General features: G+C 38.5%; 1 protein-coding gene across 50 annotated transcripts in view; it reads right to left on the bottom strand.

Moving 5' to 3' along the window:
- TTLL5 (tubulin tyrosine ligase like 5) overlaps positions 1 to 25,727 on the bottom strand; it is a 317,966-nt gene that overhangs the window by 235,051 nt on the left and 57,188 nt on the right. For 23 of the 50 annotated variants that reach the window (XR_014059296.1, XR_014059295.1, XR_014059297.1 and 20 more), the window contains 5 exons: positions 18,419 to 18,500; positions 16,525 to 16,586; positions 15,275 to 15,369; positions 3,965 to 4,078; positions 3,618 to 3,709 (listed from right to left, as the gene is read on the bottom strand). Coding sequence is in view for 45 of the 50 variants with exons in the window: in XM_081509290.1 (XP_081365416.1) it covers positions 3,618 to 3,709; positions 3,965 to 4,078; positions 15,275 to 15,369; positions 16,525 to 16,586; positions 18,419 to 18,500 (445 nt within the window). In the remaining 5 variants the exon portion in view is untranslated. Of the gene's footprint in view, positions 1 to 3,617; positions 3,710 to 3,964; positions 4,079 to 12,737; positions 12,780 to 15,274; positions 15,370 to 16,524; positions 16,587 to 18,418; positions 18,501 to 25,727 lie in introns of all 50 variants that reach the window. The other 27 variants (XR_014059294.1, XR_014059293.1, XM_081509281.1 and 24 more) reach the window with 3 other exon arrangements.

Genomic DNA, 25,727 nt, shown 5'->3' with positions numbered 1-25,727 from the left:
AAACACTGCTGAGAAAAATTAAAGATGACCTAAATAAATGGACAAATATACCTTGTTCATGGGCTGGAAGACTCAATATTGTTAAGACGTCAATTCTCTTCAAACTGATCTAGAGAGCCAATACAATCCCATTCAAAATCCCAAGCAGGCTTTTTCGTAGAAACTGACAAACTAATTCTAAAATCCAAATGGAAATGCAAATGACCTAGAATAGCCAAAACAACCTGGAAAAGGAGCAAAGTTAGAACAAGATTTTTTAAAAAGCTACAGGAATCAAGACAGTGTGGTGCTATATTGGCACAAAGACAAAAAGATCAGTGGAATAGAATAAACAGTAAAGAAACAGTGGTTTTCCACAAAAGTGAAAAGACAATTCAATGGACAAAAGGTAGTCTTTTCAAAAAATGGTGCAAAAGCTATTGGATATCCATCTGGAAGAAAAAAGAACTGTGATCCATATCTTGTACCATATACAAAAATTAACTCAAAATGGATCAAACTTAAATGTAAAACTTAAAACTATATCTAGAAGAAAACTTGAGATAGGCAAAAATTTCTTAGATGCCAAAGCACAGTGATTAAAAGAAAAAAATTGGACTTAAAATTAAAAATCTCTGCTCCTCAGAAGACACTATTTAAAGTATGAGAAGACAAGTAACATATTGGGGGCGGGAGGGGGGGGAATCTTCTCAAAGCACACATCTGATACAGAAATTATATCAAAAAAAAATATAAAGAACTCTAATAGCTCAATTATAAGAAAACAAACTCATTTTAAAAATGGGCAAAATATCTGATCATCAAATGGCAAATAAGCACATGAAGACATGTTCAACATCACTAATCATTAGGAAAATGCACATGAAACCATGAGATATCACTACACATCTCTTAGTGGAGCTAAAATTAAACTGGCCATACCAACTGGTGATGAGGATGTGGAGAGACTGAAGCTCTCATACATTTATGATAGGAATGCAAAATGGTAAAACCACAAGGCAGATTCTTAAAAAAGTTAAATATGTACAATGATATGATCCAGTCATTCCACAAGTAGGTATTTACCTAAGAGAAATGAAAGCACATGTTTATACAAAAATTTCTATACAGATGCTTATAGAGCCTTTCTTTACAATAACCAAAAACTGGGAGGAATCTAAATGTTAATCAACAGAGGAGAGGATAAACAAATTCTGATATATGCCTATTAACAAAATGCCACTTGACAATAAAAGGAAATCAAACCACTGATACATGCTATAACATGTACGAATCAAAAAATAATCTTGCCAGGTAAAAAAAAGATCAGCAAGTAAGAGGACAATCAATAGAATTCTATATATGAAATGCTAGGAAAAGGAAACACTCTCTTATTGACAGAAAGCAGATCAGCAGCTACCTGGGACAGGAATAGGCAGGGCAGGGAGAGGAGGAATAGGAGAGAGGAATTACAAAGGGGGACAAAGAAACAGTTGGGAATGATGTGTATGTTCCCTGTGTTGACTGTGGTGGGTAGTCTCAGGGATTCATACATATGTTAATTTATGAAATAGTACACTTTGAATATGTGAATCTTATTGTATATCAATTATAACTCAATAAAGCTGCTAAAAATAACATGTACATGAAATACTAAGCAATAAGTTTAATGTGTTCAAGATTCACACTTAAAACCATAAAACACTGCTAAGAGAAAGAAAGCAAAGAAGGCCTAAACAAACAGGGAAATGACATATATCATGTTCATGGACTGGAAAATTCAATAACTGTTAAAATAGTCACTTTCCCAAAATTAATCTATATGTTCAATGTAATACCAACCACAAGTCAGCATAGAAACTGACAAAGAAATTCTAAAATTTCTTTGGAAATACAAAGGACACAACATAGTCAAAATACTTCTGAAAAAGAACAAAGTTAGAAGACTTACATTATCTGATTTCAAGACTTAGTAAAAAGCTACAGATATTAAGACAAACACAGATCAGTGAAACTGAATAAAGTCTAGAAATAGACACATTTATATTTCAATTAATTTTCAATAAAGATTCCAAGTTAAATTCAATAAGGTGATTTCAAAAAATGGTGCTGGAACAAATGGACATCCATATGGAAGGAACTTCAACCCTTACCTCACACCATACACTAAAATTGAATCAATACATATCATAGACCTAAATATAAAAGCCAAAATTATAAAACTTCTAGAAAAAAACAAAAGAGAAAAGGCTTTGTAAACTTGGGGTTGGTAAAGCCTTCTTAGAAAACACAAAATGCAAAAACCTTAAAAAAAATTAGTCAATTGGACTTCATTAACATGTAAAACCTCTGTATTCTGAAAGCCACTGTTATAAAAATAAAAAGGCTAGCCACAGACTTGGAGAAAATATTCACAATGTAAATATCTGGGAAAGGACTTGTATCAAGAATCCTTTATAACACAGAAATAGAAAGATAAAAATCTTAAAATTTAAAATGAAAAAAAAAGATCAAAAATGGCCAATAGCGTGTGAATGCTCAATATCATTGTTCATCAGACAAAAACAAATTAAAACTACAAAGAAACACTACACACACACCTACACACACACACACACACACACACACTAGAATGACTAAAATTAAAAAAGCTTGACAATACCAATTGCTAGCAAGGGCAGGAAGCCAGTGGAACTCCCATACATCACTGGTAAAATGTAAAATGTTTCTTTCTCTTATCCCTTATCATATGACCCACCTACTCTACCCCTAGGTATTTATTCAAGAGACATAAACTCATATATCCACACAGAGACTTGTGCATGAATATTTGTAACAGCAGCTTTCTTCACAACAGCTCAAAACTGGACACAATCCAACTGTTCCACAAAGGTGAAGAGATAAACAAACTATGCTATACTCATACAATGAAATGGTATGTAATAATAATAAGGAATGAACTACCACTGTTTCATACAACATGGATAATTCTCAAAAAAATTATGCCAAACAGAAGAATTCAGACATCAAAAAATATATACTATATGATTCTATTTGTATAAAATTCTAGAAAAACTATAGTGCTATAAAAAGCAAATCAGTGCTATTTGAGGCTCAGGGTAATGAGAGGCACTGACTATAAAGGGGCATGAGAAGACATCTGGAGGTAACGTAATGTTCTATATCTTGATTGTGGTGATTAAATTGATAGCTATATTTGTCAAAATTCATCACCAAACTTAAAATAAAATGGATGCATTTTATTGCATGAAAACTTGATCTCAACAATGATTAAAAATAAACAGTATATTGTTCACGTACACACACAGAGGGTAAAAAAAATTTTTTTCAAATCAAGGTAATAATAACCACAAAATTTAGGACAGTGTCTAACTCTGGGTTAGCGGACTAGTAAGGAAGGGAGCAGGGAACTAGCAAAAAGGGAGGAATGATGCACAAGTAGATTAAATTATCATTAAAGCTTTAGTTCTTGGGAGTAATATTCATATTGTTACAAATAATTAAACAAAATAAGAAAAGCACCACGTGGAGAGCACTGATGATACTATGTCACAATTAATTCAATACTCTGGACCTGAAGTACAGGTTGAAAAAAAAAAAAAAGGTAGTCACCTCACCCATATATTTCCCATGTCTCTGACGTAGGGAATATGCGAATAAATCCACCTCTCCGATCGTTCTCTTCCTTCACCCTCCGTAAAACTTTGATCTACAGGGAGGAAGAGAAAATAAAATGAGCACCTATTTTGATAAATGTAATCCATGTGGTTACAGGACAGAGTTATGACCTGAGAATATGCAAGAAGCATGAAGGAAGAAATTAATTCCATTTAAGATGCTGTGTTTTGAGAGGCTGTATCTCCCATGTTCGGTGTAAGGCAGGACTGTCATGAATATTATGAATCACTAATTTTCACTGAACCCTATGTTAACCCACAAAGGCCTGAAATGGAGTCATCTTTACCTCCTCCATTGACAGACCAAGCACAGAACCACCTAACTTCCCCGGCACCTTCTCCCGTGCTGAGCCCACAAGGTTTTTCATTTCCGCATCACTGGCAGAGAGTGGACGGGAACGCTAGGGAGAAGAAAAAAGAAAAACAAAAATGTATTGCCATCGTCTTTCTTCACTTCCCTCTAGTCAGTCTCTCAATACCATTATGTTTCATAATATGTATAAGCTCAAATCCAAAGCCCATTTTCTGTAATATATCTCTTAGCCTGAAATCCTGGCAAACAGATGAAAGCTAGCAAACTCAAAGAAAAGAAGAAGAGAAAAAAAGGATAGAATGAAAACACTATGGGTTGAAAGAGACACAGACAAAAAAAAGAAGATGCCCACTTGGCTAAGCTAGTCCTTACTCCTAATCATGGTTTTGACACAAATCTAACAGTTTGAAAGATACAGGGGAAAAAATCTGAAAATAACTTCAATGTAAGATTGGATATGTTTATTTCAGGAAGTCACTATATTCTTTTAAGCTGGGGAAGGAGAGCTGGGAAAAGTGAGACATAAGACAGAAAACAGTGAGCAATCTGCTATGTCACAGATGACAAAGCTGGACAGTGGGATGTTTCAGAACTTGAGGGGGAAATATTGAGATGAGAGTTATCAGTGATGCAGAAAGGAAATGTGAGCAAGGCTATGACTTGAGAAACACTGTAGCTGCTGGACTTCAAGCGACTTGTATCTAGGATGACTGCCTTGGGTACTCCAAGGAGGCACCCCAGTGGGTCATGCTCCTTATGGATCCCCAAAGATGATTAGGGCAACTTCAGCTTCTGAATGATGATCAGGAAGGTTGTCGGAGAACAAACGTTTTACGTGATTTTGATGTTATGAGAGCAGAGAAATACAAAGGCAACAAAGGAAGTCAGATGTATGAAACATGAAAATAAACTATTATTTAAAAAAAAAAAAGATGACTGATAACTAAATCAGTCAAGTGGGAATAAGGAATAATCCAAGAAATAGGGGTGCAATTTGTCTCTCTAGGAGTCCAAGAAGTAACTCTGACCAGACAGAAGAAATCTTACTGTCAGGAACTACTGTTTATTTTCCTCTTTGTGTACGCAATCTATGGAAAGGCTTTTTGACAACTCACTTTTGACATTTTTAGCAACACTCAACGGCAGTGGTTTAGTCTCTAAGTCGTGTCCAACTCACAACCCCACGGACTATATCCTGCCAGGCTCCTTTGTCCATGGGATTCTCCAGCCAAGAATACTGAAGTGGGCTGCTGTTTTCTTTTCCAGGGGATCTTCCTGACCCAAGAATTGAACCCAGGTCTCCTGCATTGCAGGCAGATCCTTTACTGACTGAGTTACAAGGGAAGCTCCTCAACAATACTCATTGTTAAACTAAATGTTTGTGTTGCCCCAAAATTCATGCTGAAGCTCTAACCCACACAGTGTGACGGTATTTGGAGACAAGGCTTTTCGGAGGTAAGTAGGTGAGGACATGAGAATGAGGCACTGGTCTGACGAGATAAATGCCTTGTAAACAAGAGTCACCAGGGAGCTTTTTCTCTCTCTCTCTCTCTTGCCTGAATATGCACAAAGAGCACAGTGCAAGATGATGACCCTCTATAAGCCAAAAGAAGAGGCCTCAGAACAAAACCTACCTTGCCAGCACATTGACCTTGAACTTCCCACCTTCAGAACTGTGAGAAATAGATTTCTGTGGTTGAAGTCACCTGGTCTATGGTATTTTGTTATGGTTGCCCACAGATTAATGTATACCTGTATATAAATAACCATGATTGGCTTTATCTTCAGACGCAGGGGAGACCAATATATACTAATCTTCAAAACCAGCATGGAGTTATAAAACACAGATTTTCTGATAAGCAAATCCATGAAAGAAAAACCATGAAATCAGCAGATACAAGCAATGAGTGAAGGCAGGAACTTTTCTCTCTTTAGCTTTTCCTGTGGTATCTTCAGCATCTAGAACACTACTTGGCATGGAGTAGGAGATCAATAAATATTTTTTGAACAAATAAACAAATAATGTGCTGACACACAGGTCAACCATGGTTAGAATTAAACTTTGCAGAGGATTTTGGAAAAAAAATTCAACTCCCTTCTAATCCCTGGAAATACATTACACAGCACATGTTGGGATTACAGGGAAATTAAGAAGAAAGTTTAAAAATTTAGGAAGGGAATCAATATAATCATTTTAAAAAATCTTTAAAGTGTGAGTTCTTATTTAGCATATAATTTGGAAAAGCCAAAATATTAAATGGGTGTCTTGAGGACGTCTGTCATTTTCACACATTATTTACTGTTTGCTAAAAAGACTTATCCACCTCTCATGTCACAATATGGCTTTGATCAGAAAGCCACTGGCAGTAAATCCTCCAAAGTCAAGTTGCCTTATCACCTCACACTAGTTAAAGATATCTTAAAGTCCTCTGAAATTATGAAAGAAGAGAATGTGAAGTAAGCATTCATTTTAATGATATAAATAAAAATAAAGATTAGGCATTTTAGAATAGAAAGAATGTTACTTTAAAATGCTGATTAACTGTATTACAAGGTCACTGATAAAAGCATTTTAAGAAATAGTTATTGCCTATCAGAATAACTTTAAGGAGTGATCATATTTATAAGAACATGGATCAATTCACTACTGATCTAATGAGCACCACCAATTAAAAAAATTTTTTTGTGCTTTTTTGTCTTTGTTTTTGTTGTCCAATCTCTTGTCTTTATTAGGGGTTTTTGCTTGTTTGTTGTTTATTTTTCCTTTTTATCTTTTTAAACTTTTTTTTTGCTTTCCTAGGACCTAATTTTCATCTTTGTAGAACTACTTCATAATAGAGTGATATTGCTGGCTTCCAGAGATTGAGATTATTATGATTCTGTTGCAATCTTTCTCTACTCATCTAAGCCTGCTCCCCCAAACAAAGAATGAGCACCTCAAAACCTTCCCAGTCATTTTTAGAGTTGTCGCCTACCCACATTCACAATACTCACAGTACACAATCCTAAATCAAGCCACTGCATGCCTGTGTGAGGGTTATTTGAGTGGGGTGTGTAGGAATTCAAGCAGGTGCTCCTGGTCGGGGTACTCGGGAGGTTAGAAAAAGGAGGGGGTAATGGTGCTTGTTAGATAAATGCTCCAGCTGTTAACTTCCATGAACCAAGGCCTTTATTCTTTTACTGCCACAAATACCACAAGGCTGCAAAGAAAAGGTCAATGCTACTTCAAGAGAAAAACAAAATGTGGCTGGAAACTCCTTTAATCTCTTCACCCATTTATCTCAGTGTCAACTATTAAGAAGGCTGAGAGGGAGACTTCCCTGGTGGTCCAGGGGCTAAGACTCTGTGCTCCCAATGCAGGGGACCTGAGTTCGATCCCTGGTTGGAGAATATCCCACATGCCACAATTAAGATCCAGCACAGCCAAATAAATGTTTTTTTTTTTAAAAAAAAAGAAGGCTGAGAGGGAGAAATATGAAAAGATCTGGCTCCTGAAGTCTAGGTATCTCAAATGCTTCTCTAACATCCACCCAGGTTTCCTATGTCTCTGGAGAAGCCAATGGAAAATAGTCAGACTAGAAAGTCAAAAATATTTTGCCAACCTCAGCTTTTCAATAAATTTGAAATTAGGATTTTTTAATCTACATAATATCTATTGTATTGTACTGGTTCATAGAGAAATGTATTTATACAGGAACAACAAAGCATTACTATTCTAGACCTACCAATACTTATTAATGAAATGAAGACTTAACAAATGAATTATAGACACAGGTAAGAGAAAAAGGGGAGAAGAAAGGATAATAAAGAAAAAAAGAAGAAAAATGCTTATGAGTACCAAGGAGATACTTAGAAATTAAAAGCAAAGAAAAAAGAAATCAGGCTGACTTGAAAGGCCATTAGGATTGTCAAAAATAAGAGCAAAATAGTTTAAAGCCATTCTGTGGTTTTGACTTTGGACACATCAACTCAGCTTCATTCTCTGAGTAATAGATAGAATAAATTCACATACTCCGATGAATTGACTGACTACACTAAGGAAATAAGGCTCCTCTGAACTTAAAAAGAACCACTGCCTCTGGCTAGATGACACAAGATTTAAACTATTGGGTTCTCAGATACACTTTAAACTGTCACACTAAGAATTCTGCCATGCAACATGCATAAAAATTGTTAAAATATCATTAGCACAACTCAGGATACAGAACTATACCCAGAGAAGAAACATGTATGCATCATTGCTAGGGAAGAACTGAGAAGTACCAGTCAGGAGAAGTGGACAAATGGCAGAAAATAAAAAAATGGTGAGGCATCCTCAAAGATATCAAAATTGAGAGGGTAAAAAAAAATCTGTCTGAAAGAGAACACACACAGAGAATAAAATATCTCCCAATGCAATTTTACAAAGTTTGGAATTCTGTGTTAAAAACACATGAATTAGAAATAGATCAGTTTATATGTGATGCAGCTTGCCACCCAGAAAATAAAAAGTAAGGACAAGTTTAAAAAGCTAAATGAATCACTGCTATCAAATGAAAGAAAATGAACAAAAAAAGACCACGTGTGAACAAATCTGGGTGGAAATAGACCAAAAATGGCTAACAGAGAAGGCTTACACATAATGATAACCAGAAGCATACTACTGAGAATTTAGGGGGGAAAAAAGAAAGCAAGTAGGTGTGTGTTACAGTAAAAAAAGAGACATGTAGCATCTGAAAATGTGTAATAAATCTGAGTCAGCAGGTCTGAGAGACATGCATCTTGTTATTAACAGAACTGGCTTTAAAAACAAAAAAAACTTACCAAAACCACTTACAATTATGTTTGAAAAATCATGGAGAACTGAGGAGGTACCAGAGGATTAAAAAAAACAAATGAGGTACCAATCTTCAAAAATGTAAGAAGTATGCTCCTGGTGATACCGCCTGGTAAGTCTAACTTGGATCCCTAGTAAAATAATGGAACAAATATTAAAAGAAAAAAATCCATAAACATTTAGAGTTTAATGGGTTCATAAAAAATAGTAGTACAAAGACTGCTTTATTTTAAAACATGCTTTAAAATTTTGATTTTTTTTTGGACAAAATAACAAAAAGGAGGAAAAGCACAAATATATTTAGTGTCTCTGGATGTTAGAGAAACATTTGTGAAAATTTCATAGAATTTTTACTTTAACTTTTTTTTTTTTTTTTTTACTTTAACTTTTATTTCCAATCAGGACTTAGTATCATGATATAATAAATAAAATACACCAATAAAAGCTGAACACAGTTAAAAGACAACTATAAGGTACGATAAGTAGCAGTGAATCAAATTAGGAGGTGACTGGATACTGATTAAGCATTATTTAGAATCTGTATTGATGTCTGGGAGGATGAATAATAAATTAATTGGGTTGATTTGCATTTCTTGATGATAGTAAATGTGAAAAGTCATGACTATAGATAAATGAATATCAAAATAACACCAAGATACTGACAATGGAAAAAGGAAAATCAAAATAGGACTCAAAAGTGTGAAGGAGACTAAATCTTCTGAGGGTTACCTATGTGTCCAAAACTACCCCAAGTATTTTGCCTATGTTTGATCATTCCTTTCTCAGCATAACTCCATTTGTGTATTACTACCCTCATTTGTAATGTAATTTGTGCAATACACAAATGGAATTATGCTAAGAAAGGAATGGGAGAAGACTCCTGAGAGTCCCTTGGACTGCATGGAGATTAAACCAGTCAATCCTTAAAGAAATCAACCCTGAATATTCATTGGAAGGAATGGTGCTGAAGCGGAAGCTCCAATACTTTGGCCACCTGATGCAAAGAGCTAACTCATTGGAAAAGACCCTGATACTGGGACAGACTGAAGGCAGGAGGAGAAAAGGGTGGCAGAGGATGAGATGGTTTGATAGCATCACTGACTCAATGGACATGAATCTGAGCAAACTCCGGGAGACAGTGAAGGACACGTAAGCCTGACATGCTGTAGTCCATGGGCTTGCAAAGAGTCAGACACAACTTAGCGACTGAACACACAACCTCATTTGATGGATGAGGGAAGTGAGCCTGAGACATAAAGGAACTTGCTCAAGGTCTAAGAGTCAGTGACTGGCAGAGTTCAAGTTCGAATCCAGGTCTATCTGACTTCAAAGTCCTTGTTCCTTCCACAAAACAATACCGCCTGCCTTGGAACAGTAAAATATAATTTCTGTTGAGTCAAAAATATTAAACCATAGGCCTTTAAGGGAGGAGAGAAATGTAGAAAAAGATAATGGATTAAAAAGGAATTATCAGACAACAAGTAAAAAATTGTATCTGCAACAATCTGACAGCACCAAAAAAAGAAATGTTTACAGTCTATATGGCCAGAACTGAGAGTTTCTTTTCTTTTTTCACTTAGCTCTGATGAAACTATTGTAGACTTGAAAGTGTTTCATTAACAGAAAGACAGGGACAAGGTAGAACATGGCAAAGGACAATAAGAGTTAAGAATTCAATACGTTTAAGACTGCCTGAATAAAGTCACAAAGCCTTTGTGCCATATGAGCAGTGCTGAAATACCTAACCACTAGAGTGAGGCCCTGCTTGTCCATAGGTCGTTTGCAACTTAGGAAATTCAAGCAATAGAGGTAGAACAGAATTAAAATGGGTAATGGGACATTAAGATTAGAATTCCATATCAAAGACACTTTGGAGTTAAGTTCAGAAGGCTATGAAACAGTACTTTAATGTTATATGCAGAGTACATCATGAGAAACGCAGGGCTGGATGAAGCACAAGCTGGAATCAAGATTGCCGGGAGAAATATCAATAACCTCAGATATGCAGATGACACCACCCTTATGGCAGAAAGTGAAGAAGAACTAAAGAGCCTCTTGATGAAAGAGAAAGAGGAGAGTGAAAAAGTTGACTTAAAGCTCAACATTCAGAAAACTAAGATCATGGCATCTGGTCCCATCACTTCATGGCAAATAGATGGGGAAACAATGGAAACGGTGACTGACTTTATTTTGGGGGGCTCCAAAATCACTGCAGATGGTGACTGCAGCCATGAAATTAAAAGATGCTTACTACTTGGAAGGAAAGTTATGACCAACCTAGACAGCCTATTAAAAAGCAGAGACATTACTTTGCCAACAAAGGTCCATCTAGTCAAGGCTATGGTTTTTCCAGTGGTCATGTATGGATGTGAGAGTTGGACGGTGAAGAAAACTGAGTGCTGAAGAACTGATGCTTTCGAACTGTGATGTTGGAGAAGACTCTTGAGAGTCCCTTGGGCTGTAAGGAGATCCAACCAGTCCATCCTAAAGGAGATCAGTCCTGGGTGTTCATTGGAAGGACTGATGTTGAAGCTGAAACTCCAATACTTTGGCCACCTGATGTGAAGACCTGACTCATTTGAAAAGACCCTGATGCTGGGAAAGATTGAGGGCAGGCGGAAAAGGGGATGACAGAGGATGAGAAGGTTGGATGGCATCACCAACTCAATGGACCTGAGTTTGAGTAGATTCCGGGAGTTGGTGATGGACAGGGAGGCCTGGCGTGCTGCAGTCCAGGGGGTCGCAAAGAGTCGGACACGAATGAGCGACTAAACTGAACTGAAACTGAAAGAGATTAGGTCAAGAGATATGTAGAGTATAAGTTCTTTGAAGTCAACAGCCTTGGGTTTTGTTTGGTTTTTTGTTTGCCATGGAGAGGAGCTTGCGCACTTAGATTCCTGCTAAATACAAAACACTATTACAGAGTTTTGAATTCCACCAGTTAAACAACAAAACTTGTATTACAAAACCATGCTCATCAGTTACCAAATATTAGACAACAAAGCCAGTCTTTTTTTTTTTCATTTCTTGAATTCATATATACCATGTAAATCACTTTATCAAAAATAATAGCTAGGAAACTTACAATTCAATCTTCCAAGCTTACCAGAATCTGTATCAGAGAGTACAAATGCCAAAATAAATATATACGGGAGCCTTTTACTAAAGGATTAATAATCGCAAGTGACACATTTATGAATGGGAACATCTACATCCCTCATATCAAAACATCAAATAGCAGGAGCAGTGCCCTCACTAGTATCCTATCACTTCAAAAAGATGCTAAAAAAAATCTGCATAGAAGAAAGCAACAGTTTATCTCACATACTGCTAACAAGAACAGAAAGAAGACAAATGCTGATCATTTAGAGACTGAGATAAAATATTTTGTCTTTATTTTATAGGTAGTATCTAAGATATTAATGATGGCAGCATTTCTAAGATTCATAAGACTACATATCACTACATATAAGAAAAGGCTTCTGTCAAGAAAAAAACAAAACAGAAATATAGCCCAATATCCAATGTGAAAACACTTCCAAAATTAAGCTACTGACAAGGGTATGTTTCATAAGACACCCGAACAAATGAAAGGCAACTTGTGAACGATGATATTTCCTTTCTGGAATATTTTAATCAAAGCCATAGATATGCCTCTAAACTGTGTTCATCATCTGAATTCAGCTGCTTCCATCACAGCATGATCACTATCAGAAAAAGAGGATTCGGAAATTCCTGCAACCTCTACTTTTATATACTACATCTGAAAAGATCTCAGCATTCATTTTCACTTATTCTATTTTACATTGTTAAACTATTCAAAGAGCAGGTGCATGAAATATATACTGTGAAACAGTGAAGCTAAAAGGCTTTCCATTTGGGGAATGGAGATAAAAGTTTAAATGAACTCTTCAAATGATCCAGAACTTACCTGCTTGACGGTTGATGACTGAAACTGTGCAGATACTGGACGCTATAAAAGACAGAAAAATGGAATAAAGCCTTATCTTCTCCTAACATGCCTGTATTTTCCAACTCCTACATCTAATATAAAAAGGAAAAAAATAATCTCCAAGCAGAGGACAAAAGCCAAAGCCCTATATTTTGCACTTGAAAGATTAGAGCATTTATTATTTTTCACACTGCATTCTCCTATGGTATAATTATTCCAGTTTCACCTTCTCACCTCAGAACTCAATCCTACTGTCACATACTGAAGATCCTGAAGTTATTACTTCATCTGGTAAAATGGTCTCACACAGTACATGGAACTAATCTACAGCTTTTTAAGCCTTTAAGTAATTATCCTGTGGACTGCTCATGGATAAAGTCATGCTGCTACCTACCAGTTAGCAGAGCAAATAGCGAATAGGTTCTTCACTATTTGCAAAGTTACCAATAAAAGCTGACAGGCAAGCTAAGAAAAGGGATCTATTCATTCAAGATTGACATACAGCTACTCCTAGCGTAGAACTTGCAGAAACTCTGTTAAAGCTGCACAGAAACATTCATAATATTTTACACACAATCCTGTGACTCTTGCCACAGATACTGCAGAAAACAATTTAAAGGAACATGCGTAACTGCCTAAATTCAGTTTTCCTAGTACACCTAGGTTAACCCTCCACTTTTCTTGTTAAAAGTTAAAGAAAACCCTTTGATCTGTGATGTACTACTGATAAGGACTTCCCCAGTGGCTCAGTGGTAAAGAATTTGCCTGCAATGCAGGAGACACCAGAGGTGAGGGTTCGATCCCTGGGTCAGGAAGATCCCCTGAAGGAGGGCATGACAACCCACTCTGGTATTCTTGTCTGGAGAATCCCATGCACAGAGAAGCCTGGCGGTCTACAATCCATGGGGTCGCAAAGAGTCGGACACAACTGAAGCGACTTAGCACGCGCACACACACACATACGTACAACTGATCAAGTACAACACTGCTGCATGATTTCACTTCTAATCTAATACCCCTTAAAATATACTTCACCTTGTTCTATATATACTACAGCACTGACACTAATAGCGAATAATTTGAAAGCACGAGGTCACAGGCAGCCTGCGAACTAAATCCAGCTTACCAACATACTATGTTTCACCTGCAAAATATTATTTTTTAAATTGAACTTGTTGTCAGTATTTTAAAATAAGATTCCTGATTTCTCTAGAAAGTAAGAATATCTGACAACTCACAGCAGTGATCAGCTAATGCACAGAAGTAAAAGCGTTGCCCTGTTAATGCGAAGCATGCACTACCCACTTTACTGCAGACACACCACTCACGTGTCATACCTGGCCCTATTTACTCTGCAACCCTCAGAGGCATTTTGAGTTTTCAAACCCTGTTCTAATGAAAAGTTATCTGAATAAATAATGGTATGTAAGCTTAGCAAACAGAAGTAGCAGTACTCTAAATGAGACCAGCAAACAAAAGGAAGAGGAGTGGGAGGAAAAAAGGGAGAGATGGAGAGCTGAAGTGGAGGTGGGATGAACATAGGAGGGAAAAAATAAGGGAAAGAGGAGGAATGGGGAGAAATAGCAGCTGTTTCTGCCTTCAAAGAGCTTACAATCTCACAGAGGAGTATGGGACAATTTAAAGGCAACAAATCAATGAAGGCAAAACAATGCAGTTGAGAACCAGTAAATAATGTTACAATGAAAAGAAAAGGCCATGACAGAGTGGAATGGATTTAATAAGAAACCATCTCCAAACTTCTGAGCAGGTAAGGTAATCAGTCCAGATAGGAAGAGAGGAGGAAAGGGGACCTTTTGGATAAAAAGAAAGGTTAAAGGCAAAGAAACACAAGTGGAAACAAGCCAGGTCTAGATGGGCAGGGACTGATCAGATGATGGAATGGATAAACCATCAGATAGCTGACTGGTTTACCTGGAACAAAAATGCAGAGTACACAAAGACTGGAGCAACACTGGGTCAGATGAAGTTTCAGACACGCCTGCCAAGCTCTCTGCAGGCATTTAGCTCATTTAAATTCAATCAGCACCTCATGATCACTGAGGGTCCTTGTGAAGAGAATTGCATGTAGAGAAGATATTATTTCAATCGAACATCTTCTCTGCAAAGCTAGCCTGAAGATCATAAAGAATGCAGCAGAGTAGTGACAAAAAATTTGTAGCATCCCTCTCTGTGCTTATGAGCATATCAATGTGAGCATATCAATGTGAAAAGACTGGGAGCAATTTTTCAAATGAGAGAGAAAGAAAAAAGAAAAGATAATGAAAAAAGAAGCCAAAAGAAAAGAAAGACAAAAAGCAGAGAGTAAGATGGTTTGAAAGCATTAAAAGCGTAAGCTATTAGCCATGGCTGAATATAATTGCCTCCTGTCTAGAATGGTCCCCCAATTCTCCTGCTGTAAGTGACCTTCTAATCATAGTGCTTCAGCTCACTTATTGACAACAGCTGCCACTTTACAATAAGCTTCCTTGGGGCTTCCTGTTGCTGGAACTGCTTACCTGAGGTTTCTGGAAAGGGTTTCGCCTGGAAGACTCAAAGGTGGGGTAAATTGTCCGGGTTGATGCCCGCTGGGCAGGATCTTGACACACAAACCCTGAATGGGGAATGGGAAACATTAAAACTGCCATTTGCTAAGAAATTAGGAGGTTTAGCTGCACCTTTCCTTTCAATGGACAAGCTTGGTTTCACTGCCATAAATCTGATAGAGCTCCATCCTGAAGAGGTTTAGGCATGACTCTCCCATACACATCCTCCACTTGAACTTTGAACTACCACAACTGGAGTGAACAAGAAAGGAAAACATGCAGATCAATCAACCTTCCTTGTTGGAGAACCGAAATGTGATTCTGATGGACAAAGAGATGGAGACTTTTGATGACCTTCAGAGTAAAAGTGCACTAAAAACACACAGTTGTTAATAAAGACAAATTATTTTAAAGTGGCTTCCTGGATGGTGACCGGAAAATAACAGTGTTGGTTTTTACCAGGAGAATCCAGAAGCAAGTGAGGGGTCTTGTCCTGTTATAGGATCCACTTCTGGAACAGCTAAAAGTGGTCTACTACTGGCAAGTTCCAAAATAAGCTTTGTAGATTATCCATGGCTTAAGAAATTAGGCTTGGGCTAATTTCACTTAATTCCTAAAAAGAAGCAGATTCTCATCCAAGGAGAGTGGGGTAGCAGTTTTACAGCATTTGCTGGTACATCAAGTGCTAGTTCAAGTGTGTTTTATTATGTGTTTTGGGGGTACTTAACAACAACCCTAAGCCCACAACATACCCACTTGGCAGCCTATCTCCATCTCACAGTTTTGTTTTATCTACTCACAGAGGGATTTTTTTCCTTGGCTTGCTTCAGTTGTAACTACTACAGAAGAGATTGTGTTGACACCAGTAGAGACTGCATAGCAGAAACACAGCCAGTCTCCTTGGTAACAAAGCCTCTTCAGTGGGTTTCACTATCTCAGCTCGGGGCAAAATATATTTTCTCCAGATCTTTGCTTAATTCTCTTCCTCAGCTCATGATTCCTGTGCCCCAGGAATTAGGTCTCAGCCTTAGCTGTGGTTCAGCCTCAGGGCAGGAAGGAGCCAGAGGGTGTAGAAACATATAAACACTTCCCTGAAAATATAATTTTTGAGTACAAAACATTCAGTATGGCTGAGGAACTGCCGGTTGGCAACACATATAGAGTCTGACAAAATGGATGCTCTACTTCACTTTTAAGAGTCTTCAGAAAAGAATACTACTCACCTACAACCGTGAACATGTCTGAGATCATACTGGCTTTAATCTTTAGGTCCAGAGGTGCATCACTAACAGAATAAAGAAAGAAAATAGCAATGATAATTTTATAGGTTAGGAGAATAGCTGCCCTTAACAGCCCTCAGTATGATAGAGCTACCGAATGTCAGTGAGGAGCAACACATAAAGTACGTAAAATCCACGGGGGAAAATCTGGGCAAAAACTCTAGTAATAAAAGCCTGGTGTCAAGCTCATCCTCCATAAGGCAGGCCCAGCTCTAGGGTGCTGATCCACTGACACTCAACCTTTTTACTCCAGAAGGTCTTGTTTGCACAGGGTCATGAACACTGCTTTATTATCACTATGGATTTTAGAGGTTCAGATTTTTAATATGCTCTTTTGTGAGCACGCCCATCATTCAAATTATTTTTTACTGCTGTGATCATCAAATCACATTCACATGCAAGAGAAGGAACTTGGGCTATCTTTGTACTTTTTTAAGGCTTCATTTTCCATTCTAAATTGATCTCCTTAAGACGGTGTGCTTGCAAATTAAAGCAAAAAAAAAATACAAACTATACCAAAGTATCACCAGCTGATACAGCAGGAACCCACGTGGAAACAGAAACACCAAGGCCTGAACGTGTGGGGCCTCCCGGTGGCGATGATGCCATGCTGGCTTTGCAGTTGAGGTGTTCCCCCAGAAAACAGATTCCTCTAACCCCTTACCCTGCGGCTCTCTAACACTCTACGATGTGCACTGCCAGGAAATCTACAAGACACTGACTTAACCAAGGTGTAGCACAACATCTGAAGCATCTGTATTATCCAGCTCTACACCTTATAACTGGGGTGAAGCCAAACTCCCACCCAATCAAGTAGTCAGTCTGTCTTTACTTGATTACTTGGCATTTTGCCAACATTTTTCATTGTTAAAAATGCAGCAGCTGGGTGGTCTCTGGCATAAATCTCCAGGGTTTTCTAGCTGTTTAGAGAAGCATATAGCTAACAGAAACTCTGGCTGTAGCCACAGATAGAAGCAGAATCTTCTCTGGTATTGGAAAATAAGTTTCTTTCCTTCTTCTAAACGATAGGTTAAAAATAATTTTTTAAAATGTCTGAAGATTTTAGACTTTAATCTTGGATGGATAACACCAGGACATGGACAGGGTAAAAGGACCAGATATTATTTACACACTCCTAGGCCCAGCTCTATACCTTTATGATACGTGTGGGTTGCTGCTGCTGCTAAGTCGCTTCAGTCATGTCTGACTCTGTGTGACCTCATAGACGGCAACCCACCAGGCTCCCCCGTCCCTGGGATTCTCCACGCAAGAACACTGGAGTGGGTTGCCGTTTCCTTCTCCAATGCATGAAAGTGAAAAGTGAAAGTGAAGTTGCTTAGTCGTGTCCGACTCTTAGCGACCCCATGGACTGCAGCCTACCAGCCTCCTCCATCCATGGGATTTTCCAGGCAAGAGTACTGGAGTGGGGTGCCATTGCCTTCTCTGATGTATGGTTAGAGCATGTATAAACTTTTGGAAACAAAGGAAATACATCTTGTGTATTTCTTTACCCTTAGCTGAACATCTACAAAGCCTAAAAAAAAAAGCGTGAGAGCGAATACAGTGGAGATAAAAATGAAAGAAGCATCCCTAGAAGCCCAATAAGACAGTAAACAGAGACTGCAAATTGACTAGTAAGACAGAGGTCCATGGTTGCAATATGGACTCTGATAATATGCCACAAATCCCCCAGATTTAGAAATTCTAATCATCTCAATCTAATATATAAGAGGGGAAAAAAATCTAGTGCCAAGAGAAATGACCAAAAAAAAAAAACTGTTTTAGTGTTGCTTATTGAAGGCTTGTCCTTTCCTAGTTGATGGAACAGACTACTTACCAGGCCAAAGAAGGAGAGAGATTCACTTCCAACAACCATGGCTTCAGGGTAGAATCTATGAGCACGTCAAAGCCATAGAGTTCTAGAAATACAACATAACACAATATACAAAATCATTTTCCATGTCACAACCAAACAAAGATCTGGAAGAGTCAATCCAGTCAACTTCCATCAAAGGCCTAGAAACTTGCTGAGTATCCAGAGACAGCAGATGTAGAGAACTTTCAAGTCCAAGAGAAATTAATCAGGTTCTAGAGATAATAATGCTCCATGGTTTCTATCATCCACTCTTGACATCTCTTGAGTTCTATACAGAAAGTGACCTGACTCTAAAAGTTAACAAGCATGATTCTGGTGCTGTGCAGAAGGCTAAAAAATATGTTAAGAAAAGGAATGCAATAAGTGCATCTACTATCAATGCTGCCTTGGGCTTGTTTTGGATTGTTCTTCCCCACCACACTCTGAAAACAGGAAAATCTACTGAAGGCATCTCTCTAGGATCTTCCCATCACACTTTTTTAAACCAAGACCTTGCTTTTGCAACCTAGGTCAAAAAAAAAAAAAAAGCATTTAAAAAAAAGGCATAAAACCTATTTCTTTCCCCTCTAAGGTTTCAATTCCCCTTTGAAGATAGAAAATAAAAGATACTGGCCCAACATAGAAAGAAGAGAAGGAGGGAGCCAATGGCAGCCAGGCAGGACTACAAGGGGTCACAAGAAGGGAAGGAGCCAAGAATCAAATTTCCTTTGCTAATTCTTGTCCCCTAAGTCCCCAACTGTTACAAAGCCAGAACCAGGAGCTGGCTCTTCTCCCAAAATGCAGGGATGAGAGGCTAACTTGGAACCTCAGCTGGCAACCTTTACTCTCATTATCATCATTAATGAGGGCCTCTCCACAGTCCTCCTCAGTATACAGACACCAAATGCATCAGACTTTCAGAAGTCCCACTCATTCTCCAACACCCCACTCTGTGTCCCTCAAATAAACTGTTTGCACACACCTTCTTTCCAAGAGAAAAGACTAGCTTCCTGACAATTTGACCAGAGGTCACAGGCCACACAGCTCACACCCACGGAATACAACCAGGTATTTTCCAGAAATTCATTTGAGGCAAATTTCTTTACTTCAAGAACAACTTCTCCATTTCTCAATCCTCTCAAACACACAGAAGAACAAATGGGAGTTTCTAAAAAGATGATGCCAAAGATTCCCTTCTGGAACATGGAAGTCTGGTGCAATGGGAATCTAGCGACCCAGGCCCTCCTCTCCACACTGCCCTTCACTCCCTGTGGAGCCTGAGAGGATCATCTCTCTCCCTCATATTTATTAGCACGCTCTGGCTTCCCTTATCCTCTTTATCAATCACCATTTGTCAATATCTGTATGCTCAGTTAACCTATAAACAGAATTCCTACTTATGCAACATAGATTCGGGTAGATATGCATTTTTAAATTCTGTCTCAGGACAAGTTTTCAGGAAGGAGTTAGTTTCCATAGTACTTATTTAGGATTCCATTTAATTTACAAAAATAATCACAAACTATAAGAGAGTCTGAGACAGGACTCATGTAACTACACAAAAATCATATATTATCAAAACTTTAAAGGTGTAAAGAAAAGAAAGATCCTTTACCTATCTTTTTTTTTTAGTAGCATACTTGTAGCTTTTATGGCCAGTACATTCTTCTGAATATTTTACCCAATCTTTAATCATTCCACAGAATATTCCCCCTTAATTTGAGAAAAATCTTTCTGTGATACAGCACTAGTAAAGACATTTAAGAAGAAAAATCTAACTACAAAAACTACAAATTCATGTTAACATTACACAAGCAGAGAAAAGTACAATGGGAGTCTGATTCAAGAAAAACATTCTCTTCAGTTTTTGAAAGCTGAAGCCCAGGATTCAACTGTTTCATAAACTGGTAATATTATTATTAATAATAATAGCAGCATAAGGAACAGGACAAGAATAATGACTGATGCCCATATTGATCAGATTTGCAGAATCAGCCACAAATGAACACAAATTGAAATCAGAAATAAAAGCAGTAAGACCCGTTATTTAAACAACTCACAATAAGCAGCTGACATATTTATTTAACTCTCTCTCAAATTCAGAGGCAAATTCCAAGACTCTCAGTTGAAAGGCTGAGAAACCGGTAATGTGGAAAGTAAGAGAAAAGAAAAGAAAAAAAAAAACCCCAAAGAGAGACAACACCCTTTATCAGTTCAGTTCAGTTGCTCAGTCTGTCCGACTCTCTGTGACCCCATGGACTGCAGCACGCTAGGCTTCCCTGTCCATCACCAACTCTGGTGAATTAAAACCCACCAGTGCTAAATGATCTCAAAATCAACTTTGAACCTAACCAACATCTGTACACACAGATGCACAGATGTGTGACAGCATCGTAGCACACTACAAAGCCCAGGTCGCCTGAGAGGCTGGAACTGGAGGCGAGGACCGGGGTGACAAAGAGAGCACTTGTATCAGGCTTATCTCTTACAACAATCAACTCGGCTTAATCAAAATCATTTGGATCCTTGGCAGGCTACGAGAGTCCTTATAGCAAATCTTTTAATTTAGGCTTAGTCTTTTCTCTGGACATTACAGATTTTAAAAGGTAAAAGGCATCAATAAGTTGCACTGAGAATATTAAACTTCCTCACCTTTTGATGTATGTTTTAGCAGCAGTGTCTACAATTTCAAAAATTCAGTTATCCATGATGATATCCACCAGTGTTCCTGTCATTAAAAGATCCAGGCAAGCCAGGCTTCTCCAGTTCTGAGAGCTAACTTTCTTTGTTCCTCTGTGTTCTCTCCATCGTGACCGAAAAACAAGTATTTTCAAAGGACTGTTGCTACCACCTTACTCCACAATGTTTCCCCAAGAAAATTTTCCTTGGTAAGATATAGTTCCTTCAGCCCCAGCCAAAACAAAACAAACTTGCAAATGTGACTGGTGCATGGTAAGAAGAAGCCTGACTCCAGCTCACATTTTACATTAGCGCCCTTATCCCCCTATTTCTTTCAAGCAGTTTCTTAGAAAGCAATCTACACTTAGCTGCATTCACTTTCTTAACGCCTGTTGACTCACCCGCCCAGAGCAATTTGCTTCTGCTGCCATTCTTGAATAACTGACTGTTCTCACTATGATCCCAAAGCCCAAGCATCTGAAAACTGCTGACCGCCCCTTACTTATTGGAACTTTCCTCTCCCTTGGTTCCAGGACACTGCTCTCGTCTGACTGTGCTTCTTCTTTCTCTCTTCCTTTCATCCCTTCTCTTCTGCCCAGCTAGTCACTGGTAGCTTTGCTCAGGGTGGCGTCCTCAGGTCTCTTCCCTTCTCAAGTCTACTGCTCTCATGTATTCTTATAGCTGCAATTAATATGATGATGATGACATTCAAATCTGTCTTTAGTCCAGACACCAAATCCCAGACACCAAATCCATAAATTCAAATGCCATCCAGACAGCTTCATTAGGATATCCCACAGGTACTCAACGCTCAACAAAACACAACTCGATATCTTCTCCCAAAACCTTGTTTGGCTTCCCACTGTTCATCTTGGAAAACCCCACGCACTGGTCACCTATGCTAGAGACACTCTTCACCACCTGCTAAATGCAACACATTATCAGATCTCTTTCTTGGTTTCTCTTTAGTCTATTTTCTATATTCCCCTTTGAGGTGAAATTTACATATTCAATGAAATGGACAGATCTTAAGTGTGCTATTTGATGAGTCTTAATACATCCATAAAACCCACACTCATATCATCACACACAGAACACTTCCATCACCCCAGAAAGATCCCTCATGCCCCTTCCTGGTAAATATCTTGCTCCATGTCGCCACACCATCAGAAACTATCATTCTTATTTCTTACACCATGGATCAGTTTTGCCTATTCTAGAGTTTCATATAAACGGATGCATATAGGATACACTCTTCTGAGTCTGGCTTCTCTCATATAGTATGCTTTTGAGGTTCATCCATCTATCATTATTTCTTATTTGAAGACAGGTTAACTGAGGTATAATTTACACACAATAAAGTTCACCCTTTTGAATTATAGTTTGATGAGTTACTTGCCATCACCAATATGTAGAACAATTCTATCACAAATGTTCCCTTTGTCACTTTTGCAGTCAATCCTCCCTCCCGGTCCACTGGCAATCATGATCTGATTTCTGCCTTTTCCAAAAGTCAAATAAATGGAATCACAAAGTATGTAGCCTTCTGAGAGTGGCTTCTTTCCCTTAGCACCATGCTGTGAGATTTATCTATGTCATCACACATGTCAGTAGTGTAATTCATTCCTTTTACTGCTCAGTAGTATTCCATTTTATAGACCACAATTTGTTTATCTATTCAATGGCCGATAGACATCTGGGCTGCTTCTAATTTTGGGCGATTATAAATAAAACTGCTATGCACATCCATGTAAAGCTATTTGCGTGAACATATGGTTTCATTTTTCTTGGGTAGATACCTAGGAATGGGAGTGCTGGGTCACGTGGCTAAGTGTACAGTGTCACTGTGTTCCTCCTACTGCCAAATTATTTCCCTAGCACTAGTCTCTCCCTACTGTAGTCCATTCTCCACGTGGCCATCAGAATTATGTTCTAAGACACAAATCTAACAGTCAGATGGAGAGACAGGCAGTGAATCGGCCCAGTGATAGACTCTAATGTCAGGCTGGTTCCTGGAGGACTTTAGTCACTTCATGGGGCTTTCCAGGTGGCTTAGCAGTAAAGAATCCATCTGCACTGCAGGAGGATCCAGAAGACATTGATTCAATCCGTGCACTGGGAAGATCCCCTGGAGGAGGGCATGGCAACCCACTCAAGTATTCTTGCCTGGAATATCCCAAGGACAGAGGAGCCTGGCGGGCTACAGTCCCCGGGGTCACAAAGAATCAGACATGACTGAAGCGACTGAACTACAACACAATAATGTTATATAGTATTCCTTCTGTTATAATTCTGTTATACAAAGCTTTGGGTCAAGTCATGATAAAAGTTAAAGGAAAAATAGTAATCCTGTTTTTCCACTGCTCAAAAAACTCCATAGCTGTCCATTGTCTATAGGATGAATTTATACATGCCAGTGCTTAATAAGCAGCAGGAAATGGCAACCCACTCCAGTATTCCTGCCAGAATAATGCCATGGACAGAGAAGCCTGTAGGGCTACAGTCCATGGGGTCGCAAAGAGTCGGACACAACTGAGTGACTGAGCATAGTGCTTCACAAAGGGGCCCTAAACTACTTCTACAACCTTGTCTCTCACCACCTAATCCAACTCAGGCTACATCTAGTCACACTGAACTTTTCATTTCAAAACATGCCACTTCCTGTCACGACACTGCATTTTGCATGTCATATTCCCTCTGCTAGGAATGGCTTTCTCTGGCTCCCCGAGGCATAGAGCTGGTAACTCCTTGTATATTTCAAGGGCACCTGAGTCATTCTACTACTTGTCCTGAAATGTGTCGTTTCATGTCTGCTTCTCTCCACCACTTGAGGGCAGAGGTCATGTCGCATTCACTGCTCTATACCAAACAGCCTGTACTGTACAAAGCACAAGAAAGCAATCAAGAAATAATGATTTAAAACAGAAAAACATTTTTTAAAATGTAAAACACTACAATTTTTGAAAAAGACAAAATAATTTGCAGCTACTTCCTAAAAATAACCCTAACCAGAAGACTTAATACTCATAATGAAGTCACCAGTTACAAAGAAAATAGGAGGAATTCTAATCAAGATTTTTACATATTAAGGAGAAACTTTCCTAAGAGATTACTAAACATGTCATACCATTAGTTCTGGAAATCAACCTACTAACGTTCCCCAGAAAAAAAGTCCCAGCTGAAGCTGTAATCCCTGAAATTGGAAAGTGCTGACATTAGCCAGTGCTCACTGTCAGTCAAATGCTATTGTATAAAGGAAATTCTTTTCACCTTGGCTTTGGATTGGAATTGAAAATCTAAGAAGGAAGACTCTATCTGGGGTCCAGAAGGAAAATTTAGCAAAAAAAAAAAAAGATGAAAACCCCACAGAAAAATGAACTAAGTAAAAGAAAAAGCCCAGAGCCAATTTGTTAACTAGTCCAATAAATCAACATGGTGTCTGGCTACCATATGTAAAGGTGGACTTGAAGGGAATATCTAGAAGGTGGCGTAGTGTTAAAGAATCTGCCTGCCAATGTAGGAGGTGCAAGAGATGCAGGTTTGATCCCTAGATTGGGAAGATCCCCTGGAGTAGGAAATGGCAACCCGTTCCAGTATTCTTGCCTGGAAAATTCCATGGACAAAGGAGCCTGGCGGGCATCAGTCCACGGGGGTCGCAAACAGCTGGACACGACTGAGCACGCACGCATGTACACACATACTGTTGATTAGAACAGAAAGAGGCCTTTTTCAGGCCTGATCTGCTAAAAACGATGATATCATTTTTCCTGAGATCTAGTTACAGGAGAGCAGAGGGAGAATCCAGGATATGGGGCATGCCAAAAATGGCTGGACGCACCAGAACTTGTATTTATGTGGGTGGAGAGTGAGCCAGAGAGACCTGGCTTTCAAACTTGGCTTTGCCATTTATTAACAGCATGACCTGGGACAAATTATTTAACCTCTCTGAATCTTTTTTCCTTGTCTATAAAACATGAGTAATAAATACCAACAAAACTGTTACGAGGACTAAAGGAAATAGCCAATGAAGTGTGCCTGACAAACAGTAGGTACTTTCTTCTAAGTCCCTTCTACAGTAAACTTCCCTTCCCATTTAAACAGAAGCATTCAATTAGCCAGAAAAGAAAATTATGTCAAAAAGTGACCTGTTTAATGACTTTCATTATTTTTTTTATTGGTCAAGTAGTTTACATTATAAAATGTATGCTGCCCACTTTCAATCCTTCAACAAATATTTACGAACAGCCCTACTTTAAGAATGTCAGTTTAGGGGTTTCCCTGGTGGTCCTGTGGTTAAAAAATCTGCCTTGCAATGCAGGGGACATGGGTTCAATCTCTGGTCCAGGAAGATCCCACATGCCGCAGAGTAACTTAAGTCTGTGAGCCACAACTACTAAGCCCGCCCACCTACAGCCCATGCTCAGCAACAAGAGAAGCCAGAGCAGTAAGAAGCTCATGCACCGCAACTAGAGGGTAGCCCCCACTCTCTGCAATTAGAGAAAGCCCGAGCAGCAATGAAGACCCAGCACGGCCAAAAATAAATAATTTTGGAAAAGGAAAAAAAAAAAAAGAATGTCAGCATAATTACCCTGTGAAATAGTCTTAAACAATA

The sequence above is a fragment of the Giraffa tippelskirchi genome, chromosome 7, assembly GCF_054371585.1.
Source record: "Giraffa tippelskirchi isolate mGirTip1 chromosome 7, T2T-mGirTip1v1.2.pri, whole genome shotgun sequence".
In the NCBI taxonomy this organism is placed as follows: Eukaryota; Metazoa; Chordata; class Mammalia; order Artiodactyla; family Giraffidae; genus Giraffa; species Giraffa tippelskirchi.
The sequence above is the reverse complement of the archived record's forward strand: the minus strand, read 5'-3'. Positions and strand labels throughout refer to the sequence as shown.